Source organism: Lissotriton helveticus, chromosome 5_1 (assembly GCF_964261635.1).
Source record: "Lissotriton helveticus chromosome 5_1, aLisHel1.1, whole genome shotgun sequence".
NCBI lineage: Eukaryota > Metazoa > Chordata > Amphibia > Caudata > Salamandridae > Lissotriton > Lissotriton helveticus.
In genome coordinates this window covers 1,666,080,495-1,666,099,379 of record NC_136065.1, presented here as the reverse complement: position 1 = coordinate 1,666,099,379, position 18,885 = coordinate 1,666,080,495, and the positions used below count along the sequence as shown (strand labels likewise).

Here is an 18,885-nt window from a genome sequence, read left to right as displayed (position 1 = left end):
TGTTCGGACCATTTCTTGATTTCATCGGGAGTAGCATGTGACTGGATATCTATGACATCTTGTGTAGGGTCCTTAACTGTCATACATGTAATCGGATCTGGAGTATGTGTCATGTTAACTGGAATGTCTGGAGTCTGGGCTGTAAGCTTGGCTGTGCGGTCTGCTAGATCATTACCTTGAGAAATAATGTCAGTGACTTTCGTATGTGCTTTGCATTTCATGATAGCAATGGATGTCGGTAAATGTATGGCATCTAACAGAGCTTGAATAAGGAGACCATGCTGAATCTTGGTTCCATGAGAAGTCATGAACCCTCTCTCCTGCCATAGCACTCCGAAGTCGTGTACAACTCCAAATGCGTAACGTGAATCTGTGTAAACATTAACTTTCAGGTTCTTGGCGTGTATACAGGCTTGTGTCAGAGCAACTAGCTCTGCTGCTTGAGCGGACAGGGTATCAATATGGTGTGTTTCAATAACTTCGGTGTCAGTAGTCACTGCATACGCGGCGACTAGTTCTCCTGTACTAGTTCTCATACATGAACCATCCACATAAAGTGTCAGGTCAGGATCTGGTAACGGAATGTCTGTCAGGTCTTGTCTTGGCTTTGTCGTAATGTTAACTACTTCCACGCAATCATGTGTGGCTGGATTTGAACTAACTGATGGTAACAGTGTAGCAGGATTCAGGATGTTGCAGCGTCTGATTTCTATGTGTGGCTGGAACAGTGTCAATTCATAACCTGTTAAACGTGCAATTGTCAGGTGCTGAGTTTGTGTTCGGTTTAAAAGAACTTCCACGGAGTGTGGGACTTGTACTGTCAGGGAATGTCCTAAAACTATGGAATCACTTTGTCTGATAGCGAGTGCTGTGGCTGCAACTGACTTGAGGCACGCAGGCAATGCCTGGGCGACTGGATCTAGTGTGCTCGAAAAATAAGCACAGGGCTTGTATTGTCCTGCTTGATCTTGTGTAAGAACAGATAATGCTGTACCTTCACGTTCAGTAACGAAAAGTGTAAAAGGCTTACTGTAGTTCGGTGTAACTAGAACTGGAGCTTGGCATAGGGCTTTCTTTAACTCGTTGAAACTAAGTGTATGTTCAGATGTCCAAGGGAGGACAGTCGATGCGGCTGCCTCCTGTGTCGTTAACTGTATCAGTGGCTTAGCTAGAAATGCATACTGAGGAATCCATTGTCTACAATAAGAAGTAAGGCCGATAAAAGCACGTACCTCCTTCTGGGTTCTGGGCTGGGGAAGACTCGCTATCAACTGGATACGGTCTGGTGTCAACTGCCTACCCCTCTTGGACAGTAAGTGTCCTAAGTAGACCACTTGCTGGACACAGAATTGAAGCTTCGAAGGGGACACCTTGTGCCCCATCTCGGCTAGGAAATACAGAACCGTAAGGGATGCTCGCTCGCAAGCACGTTCAGAACGGGCTGTGATCAGGAGATCATCGACATACTGGAGCAGGGCAGTGTCAGTTGGCATGTGGATGTTGTCTAGTTGTCTCTTAAGTGCTTGACTGTAAATACTAGGGCTTTCTGTGAAACCTTGAGGAGCGCGTGTGAACATATAGCTCCTTCCATTTAAACAAAATCCGAAAAGAAACTGACTGTCTGGATGGATGGGAACACTAAAAAATGCATTCTTGAGGTCTATAACAGTGAAGAACATGGCTTCGGAATCAATGGCTGTCAATAGGGAAGAGATATCTGGGACAACTGGATACTGAGGGATAATACATTTATTAAGTTCTCGTAAATCAATCACTAATCGATATACTGGGGGTGCATTTGGATCAGTACGTTTCATGACTGGAATGATCGGAGAATTACATACATTGGAGTCAGTTTCTACAACTACTCCTTGAGCCATGAGCTCGTCTATAATTTTGGATAAGGCTGCTACAGCCTCAGGTGGCAATCTGTACTGTCTGATTCGTGGTAACACTACACCTGGTTTGAGAGTCACACGATAGGGTGTGATTTGCATATAACCTACATCAGTTGGACCTTGCGCCCATAAATGCTGCGGAACATTAGACAGTCTTGAATCAAAATCTCGTAATACATAGTGACCCTTAAAGTCACGTAGGAACAGTCGTATTCCCTCTGGGGAACAGCATATGACTGCACCCAACTCTTTCAGTGTCTTAATGCCTAATAGATTTTCTGGACATGACTTAGTAAGTAACAGATCGGTAGTACGGGACAATGGACCTACTTCTAGGGTAACTGGCTTTGATATCTCGTTAACGATAGGTTTTCCTGAAAATCCAAGGGAAACATTTCTTGAGCCTGAGAGCGGAGCCCCTGGAACTTCGGCATGACTAATTGTGGTCCTACTTGCCCCTGTATCAATCAAAAACTTTCTGTCTTTCCCTAATACTTGACTGTGAACATAGGGACCTTCTTGATCTACAGGTATCTCAATGAGAGGCAAGCCTACCTCCCTCTCTAGGCTGTTTCATGAATATGGCTGGTACTCTGGATACTCAGACTGTGCATACTGATACATCTGCTGTGTAACATGCTGTGTTGCAGCAATAGGCTGCGGTGCTGTAACTGTCTGTGGTGTATTCTGTGACTGAGGAGTCTGTGAAACTTGTTCTTGTCTAGGCGGACGTGGTCTTTCTTTAGTCTTACCAGTAGCTATGTTGTGTTTCAGAACTGCACACTCATTTATAAAATGACCTGGCTGTTTACAATAATTGCAGTTCCCTTTAACGGGAGCTGCAGGATGACTGGCTTGATTCGGACCCCTCTTCTGACTGTCTTGAGGAACAGATTGTGCAACTAGTACTTTCATTTTCGTGTCTTTCATACGTTTTCTTTCGTGTTCTTGCTCTTCCCTGATTCTATTCTGGTGGATCTGGAGCATCTGGGACGGAGTATTTGCTTGCCAGGTGCTTTCGACTTTCAGAACTCGGTTTTTAATTGATGGACTTGAATTCTCGACTAATTTAGTAACAAAAAGGTGAGGGTATGACTCACTACTTGTCTCGAGACCACTGTTGATACTAAAGCACTTTTCAAACCTAGAATAAAAATCACTAATATCTTCATCTTGTTTCTGTTTACAGGCTGAGATTGCATCCCAGTCTTCTTTTCTCGTTGTTAATAATCTGGGTAAAACTTGAATTAATAATTCTGGTAATTCTTTACATTTCTCTCCAAGACCGGTACCTGGTACTCGTGCCTTGTCTTCAGCTTCTAGAACTGCCCAATCGATCTTTTTCTCTCCCACCTCCCATTCTTTTTCCTTTAGCTTTTCATACACCCCTGCGGGCAACAGGACCTTTAACATTTTAATGATATCTGGGTAAGTGTATTCTCCCATACGGAGCATGTCTTTTAATTCTCTATGGAACCCCGCTGGATCTTTGTCATGACAGGGAATTAATTTCTTCATCTCGAGGAGTTCCATCTTTGTTATTGGGGTGTAAACAAACACTCGTTGCATTTCGCCACCCGTTCCTTTAACTGGGTGGACTTCTCGTAACGGATTCTGTCTGTCTATGTAGAATGATTTACTTTCTGGGGGTGAGACATGAACAAAATGCGGGTTCAAGAATGTTCTATATTTGTGGCGCTGTTCTAGAATGACACTAATTAAATCGGTACCTAGACCTCTCCATTTATACTGGAGTAACTCGTTCAGGATATCATGTAACGGACCTGGATCAGAGTGCTGACCCTCATACAGAGTAATGAGGTACTGAATCATATACATACCCACCAGTCGCTGCTCGGCTGGGGGCATTTTCAGGAACATTTGTGCCACTATTTCGTCTGGAAAAGTGGTAGAATCAGTAATCCATCTGACTGCTGATCGGACTAGTTCCTGTTCATGCATAGTACTTAACTCACTATAACCGATTCGTGATTTCAGAATGTGATCGGTAGCTTGAAATACTTGTTCTAGAGAACCTTGTTCTGGTGCTGGATGATGAAAATTAGACTTGTGTTCTAGACGTAAATGGCGATCTGGAAATCTAGATTTTCCTACATACGCTATTCTGGCAGTATTCTCGTCGTCTTCCTCTTCAGGATCAGAGGTACTTTCTTTCTCGCTTACTTGTGCTGCTTTACGCTGTTCGTGTATCTTTATTATCTCTCTACGGATTTTCTTGTACATACTTTCCATGGCACTAATGGTATTGTGCTTTCCTTCGGCTATATTATCACTCCACTTTGTCAGGAGTTTCATTTTGGCTGGATCTTTAGACGGGTAATCTTGTTCTCTTATTAGACAATTAATTAAAAACTTTAATATCATGCGCTGAATCTCGGCTTTCCTTTGAGACATGGCATCACTAATACTTTCTGGATCATCCCCTGTACGGATGAAACGATATATTCTGTCTAGATCTTCTTTCATATTCGGCAAGGTGACTAGATACTCGGTCACTCTCCTTACGCGTACGGAATATAAAACCATATTAAACTCGCCTGGAACTGGGTCATAGACACATTCGCCAAGGGTTTGCCTGATTTCTGCAACAGATTTATTACTTTTAGGAGTACGCTGTGATGCTTGAGCATGTAATTCGAGTGCTGATAAACGCTTGTATGGCGGCGGGGTTTGAGGAAGACCTCCTCCTGCGGCCCCTAAACTAGAATCATCAACTGATGCTTTCCGTCCTGGCAGGGTCGGTAATTGTAACGTGGGCTGGACTTGTATGGCGGGCTGACCCGGGGGAGCTGTTAAGGGTACCCCGGTGTCTGGAGGAGCAGGAATTACCTGGTTTACAAGGACTGGCGGAGCGCGGACAGGATTTGCATATTCGGGGACTGTGTCGTCCAGATAGGACGAAATAAAAATATCAGCTGCGGTCGGTTTGTGACGTAGCTTGGTCGGAACTAATGGTGGCGGGAAATTACTGGATGCCTCTGGGGTCGCTTTTGGCAAGCCCTCAGCAAGAAGAGGATACATACCCTTAATGAGGGCATGCCTCTGTCTGTCTGACTGTTCGGCTTTGACTCGTTCACCTATCTCGATTAATTCTTTTTCTTGGGCTCGTTCTTGGGATTCTCTACTTACTTCTGACTTTCTGATTTCTTTTTCGGTTCTTTTATGAGCTTCTTTGCGCCATAACTCGATGGCATCTTTCTGTGACTGTCTGGCTTTCTTTTTCCATAATGCTTCTTCTACTCGCATGATGCACTCGGCATCCCATGTACCCGATACGGGCCATCTATACTTTTCTTCTAACTGTTTGGTATACTCTACCCATAGATCTAGATACAATATGGCGCTTATGCCATGCTTCTGATACATAAAATGACCTGGACTGTCCCTAGGCGGGACAGGAACTGCTTCTTCTAATAAACCCTTTCTAGTTTTTAACTGACGTAATCTCGAAAAGAGAGACATTGTAAACTTGAATCGGAACACAATACAATAAACGAGGAACAATAACAATTGGGAGAACAATTCAGGCATACCACGACATTGGACTATACATTGAACAACATCATAACATTACAGTTTGGACAGAATATTACCTGGAATACTGAGAACAGAAATACAAGAATTTCTCGAGAACGGAACAGACTAGAGTTACTGGATGCACTGCTGTAACAGTACGGAACATACCGGTCCCATAAAGGGACGCATCAAGACCCGTATCCACCTAGGTGAACACTTCGTTTGTGAGTCTGGGTACCACCAACCCACGGACCAGGAGTCAATTTAGACTGACCCTGTCTAGATACTACCCCAGTAATGGTACTCACCGGGCAGCAAGAACGGAAGCTTCGGACTGGACTGGACTGCTACGACGACGGACGACGAACTTCGGACTTCAGTTACGGGTGGGCCTCCGGATACCTCGGACCTTGGACTCTTGGCTTGGGCTCTGGTCGGGACTCGCCGCGTTCCTCCACCGTCTCGTCTGGATGCTGGACCGCCTCCTCCGTCTCCTCCGTGGGCCTGAGGGATACTTGAAGCAGAAATATCTGCCGGTGCACGGTATGGTTCCGTCACGACTGCAGAGGGTCAGGGGGTCGGCGTGGCTTCACCGACGCGTGGGGAAAGGGCAAGTCCCTATTCGGGCGCCATTATGTGGTAAATAAATAAATAATACCCTATTTTTGACTAGGCATATATCATAACAGATAGCTCAATAAATAAGAGTCAAGATTCGAGGTAGTAGGAGTTTGCAGGTTTAATACAGCATAAGGACAGGAACAGGACAACCTGCACGGGAATAGGATGACAGGGCCCGGCAGGGCGACAGGGGCCCAGCAGCTGCTGGGGCTAGATCTGGGATGAGCGCGCTAACTTTTAATAACAATACATGAGCATTTATACATAACGCAAACACATAGCATTACATTGCAGTAGGCGTAGCAGTGGGTGGAGCAGAAGACGTGACGCGTAGCAGTCGCGAAAGATAACAGTAAAAGTAGGTGTAACTGGGCGTATACATAGACATGTGGTGCAGACGTAACAGAATATGTCATGAATGGGGCGGAAACATTGGAGGGGGCTACCTAAGGAGCCGGGACCTCTAACCTGGTGGTGCGCGCAAACTGGCAATGACGTGTTACTAGGAGAAGCTGGGGGCTATGAACTCTGTGCTAGGAGCAGAGACTAAAGTCTGGAGGGTCGGAGCGACATGTACCTAAACCCTATCTAGTATCTGATGTTTAGAGAACATGTTGATATAAACTAGAAGTCAGGAGGGGAAAAGCTAACTTGACTTTTAAGACTGGACCATGCATTATTCTACATGTAGTGCGTGATGAAGAATATTAAATGACCAGTAAATGCAGTATTTCTCTTAACATGGAGACGAGAAGGCTAGACAATGACGGAAACTATCGATGCAGTTCAGTAGCTTAGGAATGCAGAGAAGGAGGACTGAACTGATAACTGGAACTATAACATACTTTTGGCAGACTCAGAGGCAGAGCCAAGCTGCACCGGGCACTGCGAGGCAGGAAGTAAGTGAAAGGTCGAGGATACAGGTGGGGGCTGTATCGCTCCTCAGCGAGGCTTCAGGAGACAGGAGCTGAATCTGATGTCCAGGCCCTGTTGAGGCCTAGAAACGGGGACTTTTCAATGAAATAACGTGCACACTGGGAAACGTGGCAACGTAGCTTTACATAGGCCTGGTATTCGTAGTATTCACGAGGACTGGAAACTGGCATACTAGAGGTGGACACAACTGTAATTGCGTCTTGAATCGGACATGGGGAGTACATATGCATATTGGTCATGCACACATAACATATGATGGATGAGGCGTAGGGACACAGAACATGACAAAATTTACTTTTCCACAAAGTTGCCATGGACTTTTATGGCCCCCTGCAATCAGGGAAATACGTAGTCGTCATTATGGATGAGTACTCCCGATTCCCAGTGGCCCAGTTTATATCATCCACCAGTGCCACCTGCACCATCAAGGTACTTGATGAAGCCTTCGCGACATGGGGCGTCCCCAAGGTCATCAAGACGGACAATGGGCCCCCATTCAACAGTCATGAATTCAGCGACTTCGCGAAACACATGGATTTTCTACACCGCAAAGTCACCCCACTCTGGCCCCAAGCCAATGGCACCGTGGAGAGATTCATGGCCACTATTAAGAGAACATTCCAGCAAGCCACGGCCGAGAAGAAAGACCTGAGGTCAGCACTGAACTAGGTCCTTAGTGCATACAGGACCACTCCCCACTCCACCACGGGTCAATGCCCTGCAACTCTCATGCTCGGGAGGACAATGAGGAATCGGATCCCCACATGGGACGGAGCACTGAAGAGGCCTCTCTCGGATCAGCAACACAGAGACATGGCCACAACGGATCAGCGCCGCAAAGACAAAATGAAAGAGTATGCGGACCACAAACGAAGAGCCCGGTCCCCCTCCCTGAGGGAGGGTGACAGAGTCCTTGTCAGACAGGAACAGCGCCAAAAGACTGATTGTCGCTTCAAAGATGAGCCTCTAACAATTACCCAGCAGAAAGGCACCATGGTGACCGCGGAATCAGAGAACCGGCGAGTCACCCGTAACGCTTCTCACTTCAAGAAGTGCTCTCCTGAGGACCATGAGAGTATAACTATGATCCCCACGCCTGAAGGCCGACACAATCCTGAATCTGTCGCGCCCGACACTGGACATTCATCAGTGAAAGAACCATCAACTGAAGGCGCCGTGTCCACACCAGCGAGACCCCGCCGTCACGTGCAGCCTCCCAAGAGACTGATCACAGAGATGGATTAATTTCTATTTCACTTGTTACTTTATTAAGAAAGGGGGAGATGTAACGGAGTTAGCAGTTCAGTAGCTGGGGTGGGCGGAGCTAGGTGGGCAGAGGGGAAGAGGTGGGGACAGGACAGGAAGGAGTTAGTCAGAGTAGGGACGGGGAACGGAGTAGATGTGTAATAAAGAGCTAAGCATACCTGAACCAGTGTCCGTGCATGATTGTCGTGAGATGCGACAAGACTCATATCTGTTTCGTATCTTATATGTAATTCATGTAGTCTGGAGTCCTTATGTAATGTAAGCATTACATAAGGACAACCTATTGTGAAGCGCTCTGACACCTTCGGGTAAAGTCCGCGCTATATAAAAACGCATAAATAAATAAATAACTGGTTCTAAGCAAAGCGTTCTGACACCTTTGGGTAAAGCTTGCGCTATATAAAAACGTATAAATTAAATAAATACTGTTAATATCATTGGCCGCATGACGGGGCAATGTGTGGTGCAAGCTGCAGTGGCCTCCTGACCAGAGCCCTGGCACTTACTTTTTTTTAACAAAAAAGCACTGCACACACTGCGTGTACATTTAGCACTCTAGTGCTACACAGCAGAACATGTGTTGCTCTATAAATGGGTCAACTATGGTCAACAGAGAGCCAATGTTAATAAAGTAACACGGCTGCCCGGAAAGTATTTCCTTGCGTAACGTAACTGGTGCTCATGTAATGCCTACAATACCTACGGGTCGAGTTCGCGATATTTAAAAACTGCCCCAAAAAACATGAGAACGTCTTGATCATGCCCTCAAACAAGATGGCGCGCGCAGTGAGTCAGCGTTGTCATGATACGGCGATTGCTCCGTCATGCCCTAAAAAATGGCGGTTTGTTTTACATAAAGGAAAAAGACATGAAGCCACTTACAATGCCACTAGTTAAGATGACGACGCCGTAGGCCTATCGGTGCCTTCACGTCATCGCCATTACTGCCCTCAGTAAGGATGGCGATTACCTCGTATTAAGTCATTGGCTGAAGTCGCACATGCGCACAGCGCTGTCAGTCAATGTGCCCGCAGAGAAGATGGCGCTTGCTAGTATTGTGCGAAGTGCCGGGAGTTGGGGGCTTCATGAGCCGTTGGGACCCCTGGAGAGAGCCTCCGATAAGGGGTTGAATTTCGCAGTCAAGCCTGGAGGCGATGTCGAGGCCCCACTAGGATTGGAGATGGAGCACGGGACAACCACCCTTGCTTTCAAGGTAACTATGAGGCGACGCCATACGCGTTTCACATTATCTAGATGAGGTAGGGGTGCAGGGACGTAATTCCTGGATTGCCTTTTATTTTCGAGAGAGTAATACTGCTGCGAAGTGCAGTTGAGGCTCAAGTTAGCAATCGGGAAAGTTGCAGCACATACCGGAAGCGCCGGATGAACGATGTTCATAGACCGGTCCGAGTCGTGTTTCCAAGGTAGTAGAGTAGGTACACGAGAATGGATTGTTTTCTTAGGCGTTAGCAAAGGCCCTTTCGTTTTACTAAAAAAACACATATTCTATATTACGTTGAACATCTTTCAGCCAGCCTTCTTCATCCATCCGTATGTTTTTGTGTAATTCGCATTTTTATTCTGCCCACTCTAGCATGGACATACATGCCAACATTTTCCGACTGCTGGGAAGTGGGAGATTTTGACTAAAAATAGGGTTAATGTTTTTTCCACATTCGCTTACATTGCAGCATAGTGTGTTTTAGGCGGTAGACACCAACGCCTCATCAGGGGTAGTAGGTAGGGTGACCTGATCTTGAGAACCAAAAACCGGGACATTTGGGGAAAATAGAAGAAAGTCTACACTTTTTCATCCACGGAATGGCTCAGAATGACATCTGTCATCAACATAGGATCACAGAAGATGGATTAAGAAAGTAAATAAAATGTAATTTCTACAACCAAAATCATACCTATTAATTAAAATGCTTACTTATAACAGTTGCACACTAGGAAAGCTTTAGGACACCCAAAAAAGAACCTCATGTTTTCAGTCAACCCTTTCTAAAAACCGGGACATGAGCCAAAATTGCCGAAATCTGCGGGGACAGCTGGTGGAAAACCGGGACTCTCCGGGCAAAACCGTGACGTCTGGTTACCCTGCTATGAAAACACAATGTAAAGTCATTTTTTGCTTCAAAAATCGGGAGTCTCCCACCCGAATCGGGTCTATTGGTATGTATTCTTGGGACAGTTGGTTAGCAGAGTTTAGCCCCGACTAACTTCACTTTGGGTGATGGCATTCTTGTCTCTTACAAAAATATAACAAATTATAACCATTCTGGATAGTTCAGAGTTTCTATAAGCAAGGCATGTTTTGTTTCTTTAATACGTTTGGTGCCATCTGATGAATCAGCCTGAGATTTTCCAATTAAAGAACTTCATCCAATTTGGCTGCTTCATTGAAAGTTTTGTACCGATTCGTGAAGTAGTGGCCAAGGAAAAGGGGGGTTCACGAAAGTGTTGTTTTCCCATTGAGGAGTGTGTTCTTGGCTACAGAAAGAATGGCTAACCGGAATTGCACCAAATTTGGCAAAACATTAGAACTTTACTCAAAAAGCAGGCTTTTTGTTGTTGGGAATCTGTTATGCCATTTTCACTAAATCAACATTTCAAGAGGAGCTCTAATTGCTCATGAAGGGGTTAACACTGGTAAAAATAAAGTCTGACATATCTTGACTGTTGGTGTCTAGCTATGCTTTGATTGGTCTATTGGAAGATGGTCCCTGATTGGGTGGCCCCAGCATCACTAAATTATATAATGCGGTGCAGACCGATGGACAAATAACTCCAGATCAGCCGCTGGAATTGGTTGGTTTGGAGTTTTGCTGTGCTCAGATGAATATGCTTACATTCAACTGTAATTTGTGCATCATACACTTCAAGTATCTACACCAAATGTACTACACACCTGTCAGATTGTATAAATATGGTTGGATGTGGGATGCAAACTGTTTATGCTGTGGCAAACCAGGTGAAGACTTTCTGCATCTGGCATGGGGGTGTGGCTCTGTCAGGAACTTCTGGACTTAAATCACAGAGGTTGTGGTGGCAGTGGTGCTGGAACCAGTGGACTTTAGCCCCAAAGTGTGTTTACTGGGATTTGTAAAGGGCTTTGTATGTTTGTGGCAGTAGCCCTGTTGCTGGTAAAGCATATTATGGAACTCGCTCCCCTTTATCTTGAGACAGGGTACCGACTTCCAGGCCTTTAAGAAATCCCTCAAAACCCATCTTTTTCCATCCTTGTAATTATAAGTATATCTTACTTGCGCAAGATTCGGCAATATAGCTTTGGCACAAGCGCGGAGATACCGTCAGGGGGTCGATTCCGGCGCTATACAAGTAAATAAATAAAGAGATCCCTCTGCACAGGGGGCAAAAGAGCAGTGCCTACTAAGCAACAGTAGCTCTCTGATTTGGCATATTGCAGTGACTAACTAGAACTAAATGCAGATGAACTACTGCAGCCCTCAAGGTCTAAAGACATCTGGGGTCCTCGTTACATATCTGCTATCTGTCTCGGAAAAGGCATAGATGGTGGTGGTCCGCAGGTGGTAGGCTTTAATGGGTGTGTGGATTTAATGTATACACTGGTTGATAAATTATTTCACAGATATTTTAAACCGAGCAAATGTTTGTGGCACTGATAGTAGTAATGTTGATGTACTCTTTGCTTGTTTTGAAAAAGCAAATTAAACAAGCATTTGCAATGCAATAGGTCTCGCATTTACTAGAGTTTGAGCTATTGGCATTGTAGATTACAATGCCTCTTATTAATGTGTATTTAAAAAAAAAAAAAGGCATTGTCGTTTACAATGCCAATAGCATAAACTCTCGCAAAAGCGAGACCTATTGGTTATGCCAATGCTTGTTTCTGTTTCTTTCAGTTAGTACCAATCCCCTAGTGGGGCTGCATTTGTTGTGCACGATCGATCACTTGGTAGCTTGCGCTGTGTAGATATCTACACATTCACACAGCTGTTCGTCCTTTGAATCTAGATGAGTTCTGTGTAGTCCCTGAATGATCTCCGAGAAGTTCCTTCATGAGCTCTGTGCAGACCTGCATGAGCTTCGAACTGTCCATGTCTGACCCCATGTACTGTCTCCAATAGCTCGTTCGGTCCCTGCATGAACAAAGTGTCGTTCCTGCATAAGCCCCAGGTGGTCCCTGCATAAGGTCCGTGTGGTGCGTGCACGAGCTCTTTACATCTATGCGTGACTGTTGTGGTGTCCCTGCATGAGACCCATGTGGTCCTTGCATGAGACCCATGTGGTCCCTGCATGCGCTCCGCACTATCCCTGCATAAGCGTTGTGCCCGCACTGTCCCTGCCTTAGCTCTGTGTAGTTCCTGCCGGTGCTGGTGAGTGCAGGACCTGAGTGGATTGAGCGCACATGTGCTGCACATACAGAAGTGCAGCTCCTCTGCACTTCCGATTGGACGAGGTATCCTACACTTAACTTATATATACATATACTTACAAATACTACATGTAACGTATAAGCACACATTTCAATTGCTGACCCCAAATATCTTAAATAATGGTTTAAAGTACGGAGGAGTGCCTTTTAACATTTTATCCCAGCCTCCATATTTTTTACCTCATACAGTCGCAGAGGGCAGAAATCACAAGCCCCTGGCCGAGTAATTGTGACAGTGAAACAAGGAATGAACAGCGTGAAACTCCAAGAAGGCAGGGGTGAGGAATCGGATATCCCGTAAGAACAGATGTACACAGGACACCGAAGGGAAAATAGTGAAATATAAGAAAGATTTCCATAATAATTAATGTGCGCTATTTAAGCTCCAGCATGGCTCAGTTACACGTAAAGCCACCTGGAACACATCCGTGCCACTGCAGCAGGTGCAGTGACACCGAGGCCTAGTTAGTGGCTTCAGAGGCCCATGCACCCTGGCTATTGCTGTAATAAATTGAAGGGGTGGGCATTTTCCTTGCTTGCACAAGGCCCCCGGGACCCTTACTACGCCATTGCTCGTGAAATGGCGAGTGTGCTCAAGATCACACGGAATGTGTAGTACCGTAGACTCTTAATTGTGATCACAAATATTGCATGTAGCCTCAACGCCCCTTCCCGGACGTGTGCACTGGTGACTACTTTTGTGTTATGTACATATGTGCCCGACTGTCAAAACCTATTTCATCCAGGCCTGTGAATGAAGCATCTGAAAAAGTGCGGAGTTAAAGTGCACACGGGTTGAAAGACGGCTGAGAGCGCTGTCTTCAAGGTGCCGATTTGTCCTTTAAATGGTCCCCATGCCGCCTCTTTGGACTGATGCATCGGTGATGCTGGGAAAGAATGCACAACTACAGCTTCCCGTTGTGACTTTTTTTCTGCAGATGGTGACACCGCTCCGTGTGGGGAGCCCCGCCTGACCGAAGGAGAGGAGGCGGACGGAGCGTGGGAGAGGGAGGAGGGTACACACGCACGGAATGACTTTGAAAGGGAGACCTACGTGGAGAGAGGAAGTTAGGAAGCAAAAGACAGACAGGTTCCAAGGAAAGAAACAGCCCGGATGAGTACAGGGAGGCATGAACAAAACACACAGAAAACAGACACAGAGCAGCGAAATAGGATCAGCAGAGGAATAGACAGTCTGAAAAACCAGCGCGGTGCTCGTGAAACGGGCCCTGCGCTGGTAAAGTATGTACACAAGCACTGCGTCTGCGCCTCATCTCCCGAGAAACGGAGTCGGAAACACGCGGGAGTACATCAGTGACGCACTCTATAATGTACTTCATACCGCAAGGCAGTATCTAAACTGATAGGAGGGGGGTCACGCCCCCAACCAGATGGCTGCAGGCAATTAAGTGCGAGCAGAGGGAAACTGTAGTTAGGCGCCGCTGCCTCGGGACTACACGGAAGTGACCATAGGGCCAACCGCCGGCAGAAATCAAGAAAACAACTGCAATGCCCAACTTCAATCACGAGGGGCGAGAGAAATTAGTTTCACCCAACATATACATTACTTTAGTCTCGCTGATACAGCTCATGCGCTGCACAGGCTCGACCTAAAAAACGGCTAACATTTTAAAAATGATTTTTAATTTCAGGAACTTTAATGTTTAACATGCCCTCCAAGTTACTTGAACTTGTGGCCAACTGTTTCTTTACGTATGCTTGAAATTATATTACAGTGAGGGGGAATTGGCAGCCAAGATTTGACTGTCTGCCACATTCCACCAATTGTGATTTAATCAATTGTTGAAATCCTTCTGTTCTCCATGATGCTGCCGACATTATGTTTTCCCAAGATAATGTTGATTGTGAGCAGCCACCCAAGGTTTTATCCATTGGTGCATTCTGTTTACTTTGGTATTTCCTTCCATTTTGCTTTTCCTTTCCCATATCACTTCCTTCGCCTCTCCTTCCATTCTCATTCCCTGTCATTCTGCTCCCTCCTTTACTCATTATTTATCTGCCCCCCCTCCTCTACTAAATTTGAGTTGTTTTAAGAAGAGCACCAAAGAACAGTAGTACAATAATTAGAGTAAGTCCTAGTAACACAGGCATTGGCATAGCCAATAGGTCTCACCTTTGGAACCTTATAAGTGTTTAGCCGTAACTATTGGCACATGTGGAGGACGGTTGCACTTGAGGCAAAAACGCACGTAAAGGATCAGGCACAGAAAGCTGGGTACTTGTGGAGCAGTGTTACACGTAAGCTCACTTAAGACAACCTTCATAGATCTCATTGATTGACGTTCCTGTGCAGACAGAAAGGATGTTATGCAGCTGCAGCAAGGAGTTCCAGAACCAGTGTGTCCCTGAAGAGTTTTCCGAGAAAGGTCTATGCAAGGTGAACTTTTTGAAAAGTGGGGTGCAGGGCTTTTTTTTTTAGGATTGTGTTTTGAGAAGTATCAGTCAGTAACTGGGAGTGTTTACATGTATCCAGATTTCTCCTTAAACCACAATGTAAATTTGTGGATACGTTGAGGCGCTGGCCTGCAAAGGGGTGGCACTGTATAAAACGTATACATAACATGTAAGCCCTTTGTGTTGAATAAGCATATTGGCGCACATTTTTATTAATCAGTTGTGCCAGCACTGTGAACACGCATCTATGAGCTATGTAGCGCTACCCACTCTCATGGAAATGGGCACTTATGAGCTTCAACATGAAGCCCGTCTGGTGCCCACATTTGGGACTCGAGATGCAGGCCGAGTTAGGCTAAAAAGCATCAAAGCGCTTCGACTCTGTGAACATGCCTGCACAGAGACTCTGAACCAATCCTGGGGGGAGGCCAGTTGGAAAAAACGATGACAACGAATTGCTCAAAGGCCAAAGGGTGGTTAAAAGTAGTGACGGGGAGGGAGCGGTTTGTGGACGGAGCAGGTATAAACGGGAGGGAGGAGGTGGGTAAAACTTTCAAATGTGCATACAAACTATCTTGCCCTTTTCCGACGTAAGTAAGTATTTAAATATAAAGGAGAAGCACAGTGTCTTTTTTTAGCAACCAGAAAAGCATAAGGGTAACCACGCTGCTGTTCAAATTCCACAAAAGCACGAGTAACAAAAAAAACGCGAAGCTTGCACAAATACGAGGAGGAAAGAAAGACAAGTCACCTTATAAACACAATGACGATGTAAAAGGGCGTTCGAAGCAGTAGGAGAACCTCATTAAAGCCAAAGGGTGGTAAAAAGCAGTGACGGGGGAGGGAGTGATTTGTGGGTGGAGCGATTTGTGGGTGGAGCAGGCATAGACTGGAGGGAGGAGGGGGGTAAAACGTTTAAACGTGCACACAAGCTATCTTGTCCTTTTCCGGCGTAATAAGTATTTAAATAAGCTCTGGACTTCTTCTGGCCATACCATGGCTACTCATCGCGACTCGATTACAAAGCAAACATTTGCAGAAATGCTGTAATTAATGCAGGCGAGTGGCCTCAAATGCGACAGATATGTCGGAGGTTGTACCGCTGGGATTCAAGCTGCAACTCCCTGGTGAGGCCCCACAAAACACAAACACGAGGTTGGGGTCTCTTGTGTGACAGTACCCATATTGATTGGCACGTAGTTCTTCCTTATGGTTAGAGGTAAAAACAATAGAATGGAATGCTTCCCAAAATAATTACAAGTGGTTGCAATTAATTCAAGCCTGCCATATATCACTTTTGTTGCGGGATATGTGACATGTCCTGGTCCAACAGTGTGGTAGCAAGCCTCAGCCAGGCCTACTAGTGCAAGGGATTCGCCCTTCTCTGCTTAGAGTCTGTAGACCAATAATAAGAAGTTGTCACATAAACTGGAATAGAAAAGACAGAGTTTATTAAACCTCATGAGGTGGAACTACATTCACACAACATCCTTCGGTATAGTATGAGGTAGCACACTGACTAGAAGGAGCTTGGTCCTTTTATACCCACACAGGGGCTGAAATGAAGGTGGCAAAAGGCACAGAATGTTGGTTTCAAATACATATAAGGTCATACAGAGAGTGTGCTTGCAACAAGTGGGAAGGGCTGACCATTAGCAAATTCTGGTGGACACATCTTGACAGTAACAAATTGGAGACAGCTGCATGTTCAACTGAGCATGTGCAAAGGAGAAGATGATAAATATATCTTGTATCTAGGCAGATTTCAAGAGCAGTTAACAGGAAGGTAGGACCGAGCACATGGCAAACAAAGTGGCCGACAGAAATACAAAATGGATTCCGTAAACTGACAAGATAGTCTCTAAATACAAGGTGTCTTCTGCTAATGCTTAACCTAATCATTGCTAAATTACGACAGACAACCCTTTCAGCATTTGCTGAAGACATTCGTCTGTCTAGGGTAATCTGGATCTACATCCTGTACATTGATCATCATCTCAGTAACTTCACTATTTAGCATTTGTTGTTCTTTTGTAATATTTCTTTTGGCAGGTGTACAAGCAGTGATGCACATGGAGCAAATCATGGGACCACATTGTATACAAGTACAGCATGTAAATAGTATCACCAGTAGTATACATGGAATAGTCAGTAGCTTCCAGCCCCAAGAAACAAAGATCGTCCATATCCAGTTTGAATATGTCCATGTACGTGTCTCTGGGTGAGTGTCTGCAGCAATCTTATGCAGCTTAGAGATTGCGTCATAAACTGAAGGTGAGTGGTCCGGTATGAAGACGCAGCAACTGCTACCGATGATGCGGCATGCACCATCTCGATCAGCCAAAATCACGTCGAGCACCATCCTATTTTGGAGTGCTACAGTTCTTGCAATTTGCAGTTCTTCCGTAATGTTCCCAAGTGCCATAGCTGTCTGATTGGTGACAGCTTCCACTACACGAGTCAATAGTCTGATCGTTCTGCTATTCAATGCAGCACCCACAAAGAAAAACAAACCCAAATTGAAATCGACATATTGTTGCAGAGCGGTGTCTGTCTGGTCAATCTCGTCAGTACTTGTTGTCCGTTTATATCTATTTTTAGAAATATCATTGTCCAGCTTCAGGTCAAGATTATATGATGCAGGTGTTAAAAACACAGGTGGTAACAAAAATGATATGTAGCATACCCCTGATTGATAATATCCTTTATTACCACACACAAAGTAGGTGTTGTGCGACGATATAAAACTACTATTATTAACACCCTCAATGTTCAGCGTAGTTATACATTCACTTCGTCCTACTGGAATTCTCCCAACACTGCCAATACATGTCTGCTTTTGCTCTGGTTACAGAAATCGCAAAGGGTCAAATGTTCTTCATATTCCTCACACTTGTGAAGACATATGGTGTCGAAATATTGTCCGGTTGGTATTCATCCCATTCCGTCCCTTTAGCTTGAGCATAACCATTTTCATCTTGGTAACATTCTTTATTTAATTGAAAAATGATTCCACCTACTGAAGGCTTTCCATAAGCAAACAAAAGGGCATACCAAGCTTGACATGAACCATTATGGGAAAACGGTAGAGGAATAAAAGGTGTTCCTCCTTTCTTCTGGTGTGCAGGTTTCATCCCACATACCCAACAATTGGTAGTATTTGTAGCATTATTGGTATGATGCAACATCTGAATGATTGTGTTATTCAGATAGGACTGTCGATGTTTCTGCTCATAAGGAAGTGTAGGAGTGATGCTCCAGTGGAGCTGGAGTAGTTGCAACAAAAAGCTGTCGAGCAGGAACTGCTTTCTCAATGAACCAAGTGGTTATTGCCAAAACCACCAGGGCAACAACAAATCCTACTGCACAAATCATTTTCCTATTCATTTCAATGACCACGATGCTCGATCTTTCTAAGAACCTGTTGAAAACAATCGTTGGAGCTCTTATCCCTTGGGTAGCCGTGTATTTCTTCACCACGGGCCAAGACGGGTGTCATAACACTATTGCAGGGCTGTTACCCCCTCCACCCCCCCTTGCCTCGTTGGCTCTCGGTTTCACAAACCCAGGGCGTTAGCTCAACCAGTCTCGTTCAAAACTGCAGATTCTTTCCTCTGTCTCAAATTGTTTCGCGAGGTTCCAGGAATCGTGTGGTCCGGGAAGACGTCCGTAGACTCGTCGGATGAGATAGCTTGACCCTTCTCCGTCTCTAGAATCTCTAGATGGTCGGTCAGCACAGCAGGTTCCACCAAGGCGGGCGATACACGCTTGCAGTGCGTGGTGTGGAGCCAA

The 18,885-nt window shown here is 45.3% G+C and overlaps 1 protein-coding gene across 1 annotated transcript in view; it reads left to right on the top strand.

Annotated features, from left to right (window-relative positions):
* The first annotated feature begins 9,243 nt into the window (after positions 1 to 9,243).
* Positions 9,244 to 18,885, top strand: part of PSMB5 (proteasome 20S subunit beta 5) — a 53,221-nt gene continuing 43,579 nt past the window's right edge. Inside the window, exon 1 of the mRNA XM_078644891.1 lies at positions 9,244 to 9,471. Within this exon, the coding sequence (XP_078501017.1) occupies positions 9,259 to 9,471 (213 nt within the window). The 5' untranslated portion in view covers positions 9,244 to 9,258. The remainder of the gene's footprint in view (positions 9,472 to 18,885) is intronic.